Source organism: Alnus glutinosa, chromosome 4, assembly GCF_958979055.1.
Source record: "Alnus glutinosa chromosome 4, dhAlnGlut1.1, whole genome shotgun sequence".
Taxonomy (NCBI): Eukaryota; Viridiplantae; Streptophyta; class Magnoliopsida; order Fagales; family Betulaceae; genus Alnus; species Alnus glutinosa.
In genome coordinates, this window is record NC_084889.1 from 30,237,609 (window position 1) to 30,253,921 (window position 16,313).

At 36.4% G+C, this 16,313-nt stretch overlaps 2 protein-coding genes across 2 annotated transcripts; both read left to right on the top strand.

The window, feature by feature from the left end:
* The first annotated feature begins 478 nt into the window (after positions 1-478).
* On the top strand, positions 479-2,780 carry LOC133866396 (uncharacterized). Its single transcript, XM_062302906.1, has 2 exons — positions 479-1,323; positions 1,793-2,780. Exons 1-2 carry the CDS (start codon positions 698-700, stop codon positions 2,505-2,507), a joined length of 1,341 nt encoding a protein of 446 aa, XP_062158890.1. The 5' UTR covers positions 479-697; the 3' UTR covers positions 2,508-2,780.
* Positions 2,781-8,335: 5,555 nt separating this feature from the next.
* LOC133867259 (ergosterol biosynthetic protein 28) lies at positions 8,336-12,447 on the top strand. Its single transcript, XM_062303979.1, has 3 exons — positions 8,336-8,697; positions 11,118-11,324; positions 11,930-12,447. Exons 1-3 carry the CDS (start codon positions 8,583-8,585, stop codon positions 11,995-11,997), a joined length of 390 nt encoding a protein of 129 aa, XP_062159963.1. The 5' UTR covers positions 8,336-8,582; the 3' UTR covers positions 11,998-12,447.
* The last annotated feature ends 3,866 nt before the right edge of the window (positions 12,448-16,313 follow it).

A 16,313-nucleotide genomic window follows, 5' to 3' on the forward strand; every position in this document is an offset into this window, starting at 1 on the left:
TTTTAGAAGGCAGAGATGTAATTTTTTATACAGGATAACACTAAGAGAACACCCGGAGATGCTCTATCATTCCTCGGTCTATAAAACCTAATCTAAATCATGTAATAAAAATGTTTCCCATTTCATTTTTGAAATGGTGAGATCTATTCTATGTACTGCCACACTCTTGGCAGTTCAATTAAATTGAACGATCGAATTAAAATTATTTTCCACGAGCAATATGCTAATTATTGTAGGCAATTCGGATTCTAATGACAAAATCAAAATTTGAAAAAAAAAAATATATATTTGAAAGAATATTCTAAAAAAATCGAGATAGAAATCCAATTATTATTATTTTATTTTTATAATTTTTATTTTTATAAGTAGATAGAAATCCAGTTAGTTGGTAAGCTGGGTGAGGCGGGACCTCAGATAGCGTCAACTTCGATCCCACTGGCAGTAAGCTGCCAGGCTGTAACCAGCTGTCTTCCAACCCCTCCCAAAAAAACCCAGGCTGTTCGCAACTAATTCTCTTCCTTATTCAAACCCCCTGACGTCAAAGTCTAATATCCTTTGAGCTCTTCGTTCCTCTTTCACCACTTGGATAACAAAAAGGGCGAAAAATAGAAGAAAGGCAGGGTTTGGTGCTCTGCTGGCAGTGCGCAATGTGCTTAGACTGAAGGAAGCTACCAATTTTTATACTCACAAAGGAGCTATGGATCCCTGCCCTTTCGTGCGCCTCACCGTCGGGAATCTGGCCCTCAAGATCCCTGTCGCGTCAAAGCCCGCTCGCTCCGTCGTGCACCCGTCGTCGTCGCCGTGTTTCTGCAAAGTCAAACTTAAGAACTTTCCGCTCCAAACCGCCGTCGTTCCGTTCATTCCACCGGAGAACCAGTTCCCGGACGGCCACGTCCAGACAATAGCGGCCACGTTTCACTTGAGCAAGTCCGATATTGAGAGGCTCTCCGGGAAGTACATCTTCGGTGGGAAACTATCCGTGAAGATCTCCATCTACACCGGCCGGAGAGGCACCACCTGCGGGGTAAGCTCCGGGAAGCTGCTCGGAAAGGTGTCGGTGCCGTTGGATCTGGCGGGAACGGAGTCCAGGGCTTGCACCGTGTTCCACAACGGCTGGATTTCCGTCGGGAAAGAAGCCAAGAGCTCGTCCACACAGTTCCACTTGAATGTGAAGGCAGAGCCTGACCCGAGGTTCGTGTTTCAGTTCGACGGCGAGCCTGAGTGTAGTCCACAAGTGTTTCAGATCCAAGGCAACATTCGGCAACCGGTTTTTACTTGCAAGTTCAGCTTCAGGAACACCGGTGACCGGACTCAGAGATCCAGGTTGGTTAGGGTTTTTCATTTTTTGACGTTTTTTATATTATTTTGCGGTTGCTTTTAGCTAGGGTTTTAGGTTTCAGATGATTCCTCATGCTCGATTCGTGTTTCTTCTTTTGTTCTAAGTATGAATTTCGAAAATGACCGCAACTGTATCTTTTCTCTTGCGTTTTTGGTAAAGGCATTAAAGCTTGCTCAAATGTACGATTTTGCCTACTATGAATTTCACTTTTCGTTCAAGTGTATGACTTTACTCTTTAAATAAAAAATTCCGAAAGCTAAAGCTGAAGATTATAATGTATGATCGTATTTGAAACCCTATCATCTTTACTTAATGCTTCGCAAAGACTCTAATCCACATTAAAGCTTGATTACCAACTTTAATTATCCTTCCTTCTTGTTTACGAGCTGTGAGAAAGTTTTTGTTATCAATTTCAAGCTTTAATGTTTATTCTTTACTTGTTACGTTGGTCAGATCGATGCAATCGGAGACTGGCAGTGCTCGGGGCTGGCTGAGCTCATTCGGGAGCGAGCGAGAGCGACCGGGAAAGGAACGAAAGGGATGGTCAATCACAGTCCACGATCTCTCCGGTTCACCGGTCGCCGCCGCGTCAATGGTCACACCCTTCGTGGCCTCCCCCGGTTCGGACAGGGTCAGCCGGTCCAACCCCGGCTCGTGGCTCATACTCCGCCCGGGAGAGGGTACCTGGAAGCCCTGGGGCCGGCTCGAGGCGTGGCGTGAGCGGGGCGGCTCCGACGGCCTCGGCTACCGCTTCGAGCTGGTCGTCCCGGACACGGGCGCGGCCGGCATCGTGTTAGCCGAGTCGACGCTGAGCACGCACAAGGGCGGGAAGTTCCTCATCGACTTGGGCTCCGGCTCAAACGGTCGAGCCACGCCGGGAACCACCGGCTCGCCGGGTTGCAGCCCGAGGAGCAGCGGAGACTACGGCTTCGGCTTGTGGCCGTACTGCGCGTACAGAGGGTTTGTGATGTCGGCGCGCGTGGAGGGCGAGTGCAAGTCCCAAAGTAAGCCCAGCGTGGAGGTGAGCGTGCAGCACGTGACCTGCACGGAGGACGCGGCCGTTTTCGTGGCTTTAGCCGCAGCCGTTGATCTCAGCTTGGACGCTTGCAGGCCCTTCTCTCAGCGCCTCAGGAAAGAGCTGTGCCAGTCACATGATTCGATTGTGTAGCCGTTTTTTTTATCTGATTTTTAATTTTAGTTTTTAGTTTTCACTTTTTTTTTTTTGGTTTATTGTGAGTGGGGTTTTCCGATGGATTTTGGATTCCATCGATGGGAGTGGGAGCCTTTTAGGCTTTTTAACTAACAGACAATCTACAGACTGTACAGTGGGAGAGGGTGTAGACAGGGCACGCTTTGTTTTTACTTGTGTGGCTTGTTCATGTATTTTCCTTTTTCTTTGTAATTTGGGTGAAACAACAACAGGGAGTTGTTTTTCAGATAATTTTTAGTCTTCTCATGATGATTACTGAGCTGGAATCTTATGTTATGTCCATTGCTGATTTCATCTCGTTCATGATGCAATTTCAATACCTTAATTAGCTTTTTTTAACTAATCAGGAGAGAACATACTGGAGGAACTTTTTATTTTGTTTAAATTTAGTCTATTAAACTAGCATATATTAAAATATATGCATTTTTAAATTTTACATGCATTTGTAATTTAAAAAAGAGAGTGAGAAATCACATGTTATTAATAGATGAAATTAAAGAAAACTCTTCAAAAATGTTGAGTTTTGTTTTTTGATTTCAAAGAGTTATAAAAGATTTTTATTTAATTTAACGAAACTCAAACCCCGCCTCAAATCTTGCGATGATGCGTGCACGTTATGCGTGAGTGGAATGTGAATATTAATTTTGAGTTTTGGTAGTAGTACTTCTCATTGGTGATGGTGAGAGAAGAGTGGGTGGTAGCTGTAATTCGCTTTTATGAACGTGGCTTAGATATTTGCGCACTTTTTCGCCAGCTTGCGGATGACATGGCGCAGAATCATGGTGTGGTTTGTTGGCTTGCTCTTACTCATTAGTTTTAAGATTAACATTGTTTATTAAAAGTTTCATTTGTGGGAAAAGTAAATTTTTTTTAAATTAGTCGGTGAAGTTTTTGATTCTTTTACAAATAGTTTTTTAGGGTTTAAAAGGTGACAAATCACTTTCTTTGATGCCTAATGTGATAAATAATTCTTTTTGTACAAATTTTATTAATTTTTGTCAAGGTCATTATGAAATTATATATATATATATATATATATATTTATATATTTAAAAAAAGAAAGATTGAAGGCGCATAACGGCAATCGGAGGTGATCGGTCACTCTCAAATTCAGTTGAAGTAGGTGACTGATAAAAAATTGTACAAAACGAATTATTTATCATGTAAAAATATCACAATGAGTGAAAACCAAAGCTCGTTGGACACTGCTTTTTAAAGCTAATTTCTTGTTTTATATATATATAAAAAAAAAAAATCATTAACAAACAACTAAAAAAATATTTAAAATTATTTCCACCACAACTAAAAAGCAAAAATAATCGTTTAAAAAGTATTATCATGAGAAAAAAATGGGTATGGGTAGGGGTAGGATTAGTTGGGTCCAATTTAATTTGGGTTGAGAGGGGGACCAAATCCCTTTCGATTCCATCCCCAAAAGGCAGAACAATAAATAACGTAGCAGTTAGGGAAAACGAAAGAAGGGGACAAATTAGTGAGTGGGGTGCATTGGTGCAATGGAGTCTGGGCTGAGGAATAGTTGTAAAAATAAGTGCCATAAAGAGACTTGCCTTGGGGACTACAATTCTGAGGTGGTTGTCAATGAATTTTACTTTTGCTCTATTTTCATATATATATATATATATATAAGGTTAAAAATTAGCCATGACTCTTAAAATTAAGTTTAGTCTTTTATTCATATATTGATCACTTCGATAGAAATTAAGGGCCCTGTTTGTTAAAACTTTAATTTTTTTTTTTAAAAAAATAAAAATAGAGAGAACTTCAATTAATGATATCAAATTATCGATTTATTTGACTTAAGGGTATTGAACTTTAAAACTCTTAAATTATAGTATTCAATTTTCAAAATATCTCAATTACAGGTATTCCATTAGGATTTGCCGTTAAATCTTGTCACAATTTTCAATATACCTCTGTATTTTTTTTTTTAAAAAAATAAAATTATAAAATTTTTCAAAGATTCATGCATGTATATTTTTACAAATTAAATTCTGACCAGCACTTAACGGAGGTGTTGAGAATTCTCAAAAGATGGGTTTTTTGAGAATTTTGGCAGGGTTTAACAATAAATCCTAACGAAGTACCTGTAATTGAGACGTTTGGAAAATTGGATACCCTAGTTTGAGACAATAATTTTTTTTTTCTTAAAAAAAGGTGGGGTATTTTGAGAAGTTTGGCAGAGTTTAAAAACAAATCGTAACGGAGTACCTATAATTGAGACGTTTGGAAAATTGGATACCTTAGTTAGTTTGAGACAATATTTTTTTTTTCTTAAAAAAAGGTGGGGTATTTTGAGAAGTTTGGCAGAATTTAAAAACAAATCGTAACGGAGTACCTGTAATTGAGACGTTTAGAAAATTGAATACCATAGTTTGAGACATTTTAAAGTTCAGTACCTTTAAGTGAAGTTCTCCTATAAAAATATTATCAAATGATTCAAAATACAAAATATTTGTAAAACACAAAAATAATTTTTTACTTTTATGTTACATCTAAACACTTCTTTTTTTTTTAAAATAAAAAATAAAAAAATAAAAATTACCCTACATAACTATTAACAAACAAAATCATTGCTCTTTCATCTTGAAATTCCTTGTTTTTCAGGGTTGGTTTTGACTTTATTTGAGTATATTATTGTGTTTAGCTGGTGTATGTGTGGGTATATACCATGAGTAATGACCTTTTAGAGCATATTTATATATCTGGCTAGCTAAAGGTTATTTTGACTAATTAGATATAAATTTGGGTGAAAATAGAGCTACAATCGATTGGTTACTTTAGTCCCGAAAATTGGTGATCTGCTACTGTGTGGCGTGCTCACAAAATTTGGTGAGAACTGTAGCTCACCAAATGTTAAAAATAAATAAATAAATAATTATTTTTTTGACTCTGATAAAATATGCAAATGATTTTGAAATGTAGGTACTTTGAAAGAAAAAAGATTTAAATTGAATAATGAAAGCTGATAGCTAAAATAAGAGTGAGATGTAAGTACTTTAGAAAAATGGATACATAAAATAAAACATATGATTTTTTTATTTTATTTTATTTTATTTTATTTTATTTTTTATTATTATTTGTAGTCTCAACCACGTTAATATATCGATCTTTCTAATGAGGGAGTCCATTTCCTTTCAAATTGAATATTTTTTGTTTTTTGTTTTGAGAAGTAAATTGAAAATATTTGAATTCAAATCAAAGGTGTAGTGGGTTACAACTACTACGAAATAAATTCATTTTTTGTCGTTAAAAGAAAGAAAGGAATAGTTATCTAAGTAATGAGTATATTATATAATTGTCATCTTTATCAGTATTTTTATCTAATTAATGGATGGAGTGGCATACATTTACTAATCAATTTGCTACTTAACAGGTTAATTTAAAGAGTTAAGACTTATGCAAAACAAAAATAAAAAGGAAAAGGAAAAAATTTGTGGAGTTAAGTTTTCTTTTATGAATCAAGTTTTATTTTAAACCCGTACGAGGAATTATATTAAACTGATATTTGTCTTTAGAGTATGTAATTTTCACATGTATTTTTAATGAGGAATGCTAGTGTTCATCTGGAATGATATAAATGTAATAAAAAAATTAAAAAATTGCATCAATATCATCCAGAATGACAAATATATATATTTTTTATTACATTTATGTTATTTCAGATGGACACTAGAAGAACACTAGAAAGAATTTTAGCATTCATTATTTTTTTAATAGTATTTTTTTTTTTTTAAAAAAAAAATACATGTGAATCGCATGCTCTAAAGACAGATATTATTTAATAAATTGGATTGAAAAGATTTCTAAATTGGAAGAAAACTGTCCTTTTTTCTTCTTCTTAATTAGTGGGGTAATTTGTATTCGTGTGTTGAGTTCAGATCGTGTCGAAACATGAATAAAAGACTATATAAATCAGTCATTACCCATTAATTTTATGTTGAATACGTGTCAAATTCATAAACCATATAAAAAATTGTGCGTCCACTTTTAATATGCCTCCATATCGTTAACATTGCTTATGTCAACCACATGGGATGTATCTATTCCGGTTTCCATCAAATTGTAGAACCTTGGGCATTAGATCCAAAGCAAAGTTCCAAGACCTCATGTTGGGGCCTCATTGTAAAATACAATAATGACACTCTAATATTAAAAATATGAAAATAAAATAAAAAAGAAATGCTAGAGAGGAAGGGAAGGACGTGTAATAAGAAGAATAAATTTAATTATTTAATCAATATTTTACATTTTTCATCAAGTGTGAGTTTAAATTTTATTTTTTTAATAAGTGAGACTCAACACGTGAAATACTTAATTAAAATTGAAAAATAAGATTTGAACTCAAAATATCTGTCTGATATCATGTTAAATTACTATTTTTTTAAAAAATTTAAATTAATAAAAAAAATAAATTTGATCATTTAATTAATACTTCACGGGCCATCTGCTTATTCATTCTCTAATAATCAATTCATGACAGCGTTATATATGCCCCAGAATCTGACTCATTAAGTCCAAGATCAGTTCATGAATGTATGTACTGAACAACGTACGAAATGTTTGTGAATGAAAGAAGTTAATATTGCCGTATTGGCATTGAGAGGTGAGAAAATCGCCTAAGATCCATCTTGTGATGGGTCATGTGCGACATGGCATTTATGGATAAAGATTCGGTGCAATATTTATGGAGTAATGCTACATATCATCCATTTGTCCTCCTTTTATCCTCCCAAAATTGATGTGGCTTTTGAAATCCCCATTGGATCAAAATCCAATAATGATCTATCATAAATTCAATAGTGATTTCAAGAATCACATCAATTTTGGGAGGATAAAAGGAGGACAATGGGATAATATGTAGCATTACTCATATTTATGTCCTATTGCAATAGCGTCGAAGTATGTAAGTATAGTCTATTCTACCTGTTCCAGCTATGTAAGTGTATAGTGTATCTTACTTGTTCGGAGAATTAAAGTATCTGTCTGAAGAGGTGGGGTTCTAACTGCCGAATAACTCGTGGAGCTTCTAGGCCTAGTTAATGATGTCTAAAAGCTTAGATCGAGGGATAATTTGCGAAGTACTGCATTTAGGTTTTCCAAATGCTAAATCTCGTACCCTAAAGAATATTGAGCCTTAATTAGGTTTAACATCTTGGTTAGGTATAGAATCGTAGATGTAAATCACCAATGACTCCACTCAAACAGCTTACTATTATCTTGTTTAGTAACTCCCTCCCCCCATTCACTTTTTGTCAGGACATGACCTTGTAGCAAATTGCCATCTGCCACAAATCTCCAACACTCGAAGTCACGTGTTGGAGAAACATTTCATGTTGGCGAAAATTTTTATTTTACCCCTCTTTTTTTCACAACTTGAAAGACTGTGGAGGGTAAAATGGGAAGAAAGATTTAAAATATTAGGCCTGCCAAAAGTTCACGCCTGTCAAAAGTCTGAGGGAAGGGACACGGATAGGTGGGGCGTTAAGAAAAAATAAGAAGAGGAGAGGGAAGGGGGTTAGCAACCAGGCCTATATGTGCCGTATGGCAAATAACTAGACAGTTGATAGACAACTGCAATAATGCAACTGGCCATGTGGCATGCATCAAACACCCCATCAGGACCATCTTGAGGAAACATCACATTAAACGGGTCGCCATCCTTAAAAAAAAACATGTATTCTTTTATTATTTATTTATTAATATTTTATTAATTTAAGCATGGGAGGCTGTTCTGTTCTTTAGGGCCATCGATTTTCCGGTGACATTTTTTTGGCTTATCTTGCAAATAACCCATCATGGCATCATCCACTCCGGCCGAGCGAAATTTTGCTTCAATAAACTATAAGAATATATGTCAATTTAATAAAATGGTAAACAGGAAAATTGGAGGAATACTTTAATGGAAATACAAGGCTCCTATGCCTGGTAAGCGCTAGGAAAACACAACGGGTGACACAAACACAAGACCGAAAGCAGGTAAGCAGGGAAACGAAAGGAAAGGCATAGCCAAAAATGAAGGCGTTAGGATGGTGGTTGATGCTAGTGGGTTCACTTCGCTTAGCCTCCGTTTGGTTCGGCTTCTTCAACATCTGGGCTCTTAGACTCGCCGTCTTCTCCAAAACCACCAGTCAGCTCTCTCTCTCTCTCTCTAAATCTTTTTCTTTTTGTTGTTGTTAAATAATGTTTTTCTTGTAATGTATCTTTTCAATTTTAGTTCCTGTCATTAGATCAGAATCACACACCAATGTTATCATCGTTGACCCAAAATGAAAAAAGAACTAGACTTTGTTCTTGTCTAGCTAAAAATCCGATTCACAGTTTTCAATAAGAACACCCACTCCCATAAAGGGATTGCCAGCAAAAGATCAAGAAGAACGGTTTTTTGTCGAGGAAAAGGTTGATGTGTTCTGGTGAGCCGGAAAAGGTGCTAAATTTGTGCGTGCATGTCGGGTTGTGTACCTCAAGCAAGAGATCTGCGTTTAACTTCAAAGAAAAGAAAAAAGAGTGGCAGATCCCAAAGTCTTGGATCTGGGGTTATTGGTTTGCATATTGGAAGTGCCCATTTTTTGTTGTTGTTGTTGTGTGTGTGTGTGTGTTTAAAAGCTAAAATCTCTGTATTTTTTGGCTTTTGAAACGAAGAAAAGTAGTATGAAAAATGCCAACTAAATGATGTCTTCACTTTTTGGTTACTTTCTGTGCAGATTAGCCTGTGAAAACTGAACGCTTGAGCAAATTATATCTTAGTTTAGAGGATTTTGACAAGTGCATTTTGTATTTGCGTTGAGGCTTTGGTTTTACCCATTTCCTTGTTGTTTCTAATTAGCATGGGGAAAGCCTTTGTATAAGGAGATGTCAACTGAGTCTGATGGTAGAACCTCGGTGGCTGATTTGCAAGTGCACGATTAAAAAGTTTAGTCAGAATTACCTACCTGCCAATTGGTTAATCAAGATTTATTTGATTGTCTAGGGAGAAATAATATCAAACATTGCTAATTACTTTAACAAATTTTTAGCTCATTAGGTTTGATTTCCCACTTCTGATCTAATTTTTCTCATTTTTTTAGTTTGAGACTTGCTAAGGGACTCTGATCCCGATAAAATGTCTTGCTTTAAGTTTGGAGTCAGAATGTAGTTCCCATTTGATATTATCTTGGTATGGAGAAGGCAACGTGGGTGAGATATCAATATATGCTTCAGTCTTAGTGCCAAAACCAAGAAAGATATACAATGATGGATTGCAATTTCAATAACTAATCAACAGAAAAACTGTGGTTTTTGAGTCTAGTGGAAAATTCAAAGAACTACATGAATGCATTTTAAGAACAATAGCAAGGGCAATGAATTAATTAAGCACAGTGGATTTTGACTCCATTGACTGAGAAAGATGTAGAATGTTGGATTTTGACTATAATAACAAGAATAGATTTTCTTAGCTGGTAGATTTGTTCCCAGGACCCTGCAACATGGTTCTTTTGGGTACATGCATTAAGATATCTTAGTATTTGGGTACATGCATTAAGATATCTTAGTATTTGGGAATCACCCTCACCTTTCGCCCTTGTACTCCTAGCATATAAGCAAGATGTATTCTATGCCTTAAGATACTATTGTATACAATTTGGCCTGTATATAAAAGTGTTTTATATTCTGACTGCATACATTCAATGTGCATAATCCTCTAGAATTGAGGGATTTTGACAGTGAATTTTGAAGATTTGCTAGAATTACTACCCCCCCATTCCACCCCAACCAACACAAAAAAGAAGGAAAAGAAAAAAAGAGAGATAATTATATTTGCTAAAAGTTGTTTCTCCTCCTATGCCCTTTTGTTTCCAGAAGATTAGCAGATTGAAGTTTATTTTCTTTTGTAAATAATGCAATGGATCTGTTTCATTCAAATAAGGAGAAAATGTGTAATGTAGTTACCAGACGGTCAGCCAGAAGAAGCTGCAAATGCTGCTGCTCTACTTCATTTGTGTAAAAGTTCTTTTATCTCTCTTACATACCATTAATGATAGAACCTTTGTCTTCCTTTGTAAAAATGGATTTCTTCTTTAGCCCCTCTTATGTCCATATAAATTCTCATAAAATTTAGGCCACTAGAAAAAGAGGAATAACCCTGCTAATAATATGACAATACCTGGATGTCTGCCTATGAAAATACAACCATTTATAAGAGATCAATTGGACAATATCCCTGCCTACTAACTTGTCTGTGTTTATTTTTTATCTTTATTTTTACTTGTTTTTTGTTCTGCTGCTTTTGAATACTTCAGAGAGGAGTTCTAATTACTATTTTGATTACCTGCTGAAGGACATAAACTGAATGATGACAATTTGAGGCAATCTTGACATTGCAATCGTTCTCTTTTGATTCAATATTTAACACATGCATGAGTTAACAATACGCTCTCTTCTGTGCTCTTTGAATATTTCAAAAGTTTCCTCTCTTTCTCTCTTCTATGCTCTTATGCCATATCATTTTTCCCTTTTCATGTTGTGGTTATGTGTACTACAAGGTTCTGATGGTCTTTCCCCTCTTTGTAGTGACTGAAGTTCATGGAAGGACATTTGGAGTTTGGACACTTTTAACTTGCACCCTTTGCTTTCTTTGTGCATTTAACCTTGAAAATAAGCCACTTTATTTGGCTACCTTCTTATCATTCATCTATGCCTTTGGCCATTTCTTGACTGAGTACCTAATATATCGGACAATGGCGATTGCAAATCTGACAACTGTTGGCATCTTTGCAGGTATGAATGTTATTGATCAAATTTGCAACATTTGTCTATATGTTGTTATTCCTTTTTGCTTTGTATTTGGGTTGAAGTTGCTTGGTTATTTTCCTTAACTTTGACATATGATTGTCATGTTTCTGGACTGGCAATGTGATCACTTTTTTATTTTTCTAGAAAGCCATTAGTGAATGAGATATACCAAGGGAGATAGTCCTTTTTTTTTTCTCTTAAAACCTTCGTCCCTATGCAATGATCACTTCATGTACCTAGCAGCAATTCTAGGTGAAGCTTGGGTTTTGTTCAGCTGGCTTATAGGCCCTGCTTTGTTTTGTTTTGTTTCTTTGTTTTTCTTGTTGATTTGCTTGGTCATAAGCTGGACCCATGGAAAGGGCATAAGCCACCCCCCCAACCCCGCTTTTCCCAAAAAATAATAACAAAAAAAAAAAAAAATGATTACCTGGTTTTATTATGCTCATGACCTTGTTTTTCCCAATTATCTGGTCTTTAAGATTTCATTGACACCAAAATGATTACTGTCTTGCACTTAAATTTGGAGCATTCTACATCTAATGAAATTATGACCTTAATCTTCAATTAATTAAACTTCCGTCTTTGATCAGGCACGTCAATAATATGGATGCTATTACAATGGAACACACATCAACCTATCCACCCAAAGCATTCTTGATATAGGATGATGTGTTTCTCGTTGCTCCATTTTTTGCTGATGAAGAAGGATTTTTCACCAAGAGTTTTTCAAGTTGCTACTTTAGTCCTTTTTATGCATGGATTATCTATCCACTCGAGGGATTCTTTTCACTGTCGTGTTATCAAGTTATGAAGATTTAGCTTACCAAGAACCTCAGAAGTGTGTTTCAATGTTGAAACAATTTTCACTATATCAGAATATTAGATAAGGCGCTGGTGTTTCCTGCCCCTCCATATTTAATGTTATTTAGAAGCACTTTGAAGTTCATGACAATGTTAGGAGTTTTTCTGACTCTAGTTTCTACAAAATATGGTAAAAAGCAGAGTCTTTGGTTTTGAATTGTGAGGTAATGTTATGCTGAATTCTAGACCCTTGCCATTTGCCGGCATTGGAATTGTGTTTCCCTGTTTACACTTGGGCTAGTTTGTATGTTGGATCAGTGTAGAATTGGAGTGAGACTTAGTAATTACAGGGAATCAGCAATCTTGGGAATAACATAGCTATTCAGCCTATTCCTAGTAATTTGTTTGGTGACAACATTGGAGCAAATTTCTGAATTAGTAAGTTGTAGTTGATAAATATTCATGTCCAATTTCGTAGGTAATTTAAAATTGTGTTTTATATTGTTGGTTGGGGAACACAAGATACTGGCAAGTGATTACACGTGTGTCTGGACTCTCATATCAGAGGATAACCTTTAAGGTTGACAATTTTTTATACGACTTGCAAATCCGACACGAAATTATAGGGTTTGAGTTTAGATTAAACGGGTTGATGACACATTTATAAACGGGTCAAACAAGTCAACCCATTTAAGATCCTCATAAACGTGTCGTGTTCGAGTTTCGTTTCTCATCCTGTTTAGTTAATCGTGGTGGGTTCGGATTGGCTTAAAGGGATTGGCAGGTCAACTGGGTTAATCTGAACCCGACACGATAACTCGTTTTGGCAACCTTGTCAACCAACCTTGAAAGCTGAAGATTTTACGGAAGATTTTACTTTTTAGCACTTTCGATTATGTCACATTTTACTGTTATGTGTGTTTTTTTTTTAAGACTTCGGGTTATGTTAATTTAGTTGGGCTTTATGTTATATTATTGGGCTATAGGCCCAAGTGTCAGTTGGATTAGGGTTTAGTCCTAATCCTATTATTGGGCTATTTAAGACAATTTTGTATTGGGGTAAGCAGCTTTTTGACGAATCCTTTCTTGGCATTCTTGCGTAGAAAAAAGAAGAAGCAGTTTTTGATGAATAATATTTTGATCGATTGATTGTCGTCTTCTTCCTCCCGAATTTTCTTCATTCTCGCGCTTCTTCTGTTTCTTCTCTTTCTCTTCAACTTTTCGTCTCAAATTCTTGCTGTCACGTATCAATTTTGGTATCAAACCCAAGTTCGATTGTAATGGATCGAGCGATCAGCACCGTTTTCAAACAACAATTCCAACGCCAGAACAATTTCGTTGTACCTCTGGCCCATCTTTGTTTCAGCCAACGATCGGGAGAGAACCCATCACACAACCTACGCCACCCAAGCACCCAACATCCCATACGTGCCGCTGACCGTAGAACCCCAATGTCGTCAGCTTCCGGCCATCTCTGCCGTCAGCCCACCGCCCAGACGGTTCCGTGACAGCCTCTTACTCTGTGCAAAGCGGCCGCAGACAATATCGCCACGTTCTGTAGCACCACCACAACAGTCTTGCCAGCGTTTCTTGCTGGCAATATGGCCGCAGATTGTCTGTGGATTTATTTGAAGCCCAAACGACAGTGAGTGAGCCCAAAACTGTGACAACAACAAGCCCATCCCAGACAACGCTCTTGAGGTTCTGTCAGTGTGGGCGTCGTCAACAATCCAAGGTTCAGGTTTGCTGACTCCTTTTTCTTGGTATTAATTGTTTGCTATTTAAATTTGTCATCAATATTTATTTAATTTTGTGCTTGGTGAGTTGTCAAAAAAAGAAAAGAAAAGAAAAAAAAAAACTATTGGTCTTGACTCTTGAATAACATTCCCATATTTTTGTTTCTGTAATCCACTTTGTCCTTTACCATAAATTATTTATTGATGAGCCAAAGAAAAAAACCAAGAAAAAAATTCTTTTCAATAGCTAGCCTTTTGTTGATTGCGGAGTTTGCTTGGATGCATGGAATGTTGTGACTTTCTGTTGGTTACGCTCTACACTCGGAGGTTCGACACTATTTGTTTGCATTTTTGTCTATTTTGATTTTGACTTTAAAAAAAGAAAAGAAAAATAAATCAAATTAAATTTGATCTAATTAGCTTTAATTTTGTATTGGGCTTTAATTTGCAAGGTTTTTGTTGGTCTAAGTTGCTTTCATAGAACAATTGTTGAATGCATTTGTGTAGTGGTTGTTTATTGCCTAGTTCTGTATCCCAATCTGTCATGGACCTCACCTAATTAGACACCTTTAGCAAATAATTGCAAAACCAACTGAATGCCATCCTCGACTGATTAGAAAATCTTTACGGCCAAATTAGTCTCTCAAGACCAGACAAAAAACTGCTTGGAGAGGGCTGAATGAGGGCGAGACCTCCCACAATGGAAGCCATCACACCATAGCCCATAGGTGAGGGCAGGATACCTCACAGGTATTGAGGAACTCCTCATTAGGAGGAATGAGCCTCCTATCACTGACTGTGTTAAAATGAAGCATAAACTTTAAGAGAAATACTTATTTCGGTCATATCGAGGTAACCTTTTGGACCAATGAAACAATCTAAGTCAAGAAAATATTTTTGTCACTGACTATGTAGCACAATTGAATGAGTATAAGATGAAGTGTGTTGTAGTTGATGATGAAGACCTTGAGTAACTATGTCAGTAACTTTAAATGATACTAAGATGCAACAAAAAAAAAATTATGCTTGTCGATTGGTTTATCTTTATTTATTTTCTTGTTTTTGTTGTTGTTGTTGTTGCATCTGAGCAATGTGTTGCCCCAAAACAACACCAATTGCATAATCGGAGGCATCACACATAATCTCAAAAGGCATAGTCCAATCACGTGGTCGAATGTTAGGTGTTACTAAAGATAGGTGGCGCAAACATTCCTCAAAGGTAGACCCAAATACGGAAAAGTCATCCATAAATTCCTCCAAGAAACGTTCCACTTTGTCAGAGAAAATATTGATCATACACTACTGAAAAGTAGCAGGAGCATTGCATAAATCAAGGACATGCAATAGTAGGGAAATGTGCTGAAGGGGCAAGTGAAAGTAGTCTTCTCTTGATCTTAAAATGTAATAGGAATTTGGTTATAATTGGTATAACCATAGAGAAAACAGTAATAAGCATGACCGGCTAACCTTTCCAACATTTGATCTATAAAAGGAAGAGGAAAATGATCCTTCCTCGTCATGGAGTTCAACTTACGATAGTCAATGCATACTTTCCATCCCGTTGAATGCCATTTGGAACTAACTCACTAGATTCATTCTTGTCCATCGTTATGCCAGGCTTCTTTGGCGTTGTGAACCGGGCTCACCCAATAACTATTACAAATTGGGTAAATAACACCCACATCCAAAAGCTTTAAAACTTCAGCTTTAACCACCTCTTGCATGACAGGGTTTAGGTGCCTCTATGATTCATGTGAAACTTTAGCATTTTCTTCCAAGTGATTTCTATGCATAACCATAGAGGGACTAATACCCTTGATGTCAACAATTGCCCACCCTATAGTTTCCTTATGCCCTTGAAGTACACTTACCAATTGACATTCATGAGTGTTATCCAAATATGAAGGTATACTGATAGTTTCAGACGAACCTAAAAACACATGCTTGAGAGTGTCAGGCAATGGTTTCAAGTCCAACTTTGTTGGTTCTACAGTATGAAAGTGGGGGTGATTAAGAAAGTGGAAGAGAAACCACTCTTGGTTGCCACTTGTTGGTACTTAAAAGAGGGACATGATCTAACAATGCATTGACTCTTTAATTGATTTTTCAATATCAAAATTACATCCAAAAAGGGTTATACGAGCCTAGGCCTCACAACTCAACTGTATGAAAGTATCATGAACCATACTCTCAACTATGTAAAGCCCACTAACATTCTCCTTGTTTGGTGCTTGTTTGCTTATGTCAAAGACAATGTTCAACCGTCGTGTTTCCAAAAGAAATATTCGTCACTACCATTTCAACAATTGATTAAAGCATTGGATGTGACCTAGAAAGGATTACCCAAAATGACAGGAATTTGGCCATTGGCATTTTGAACAGGTTCAATATCTAGGACTACGAAATCTACAAGAAAATATTATGCATCAATCTTAAT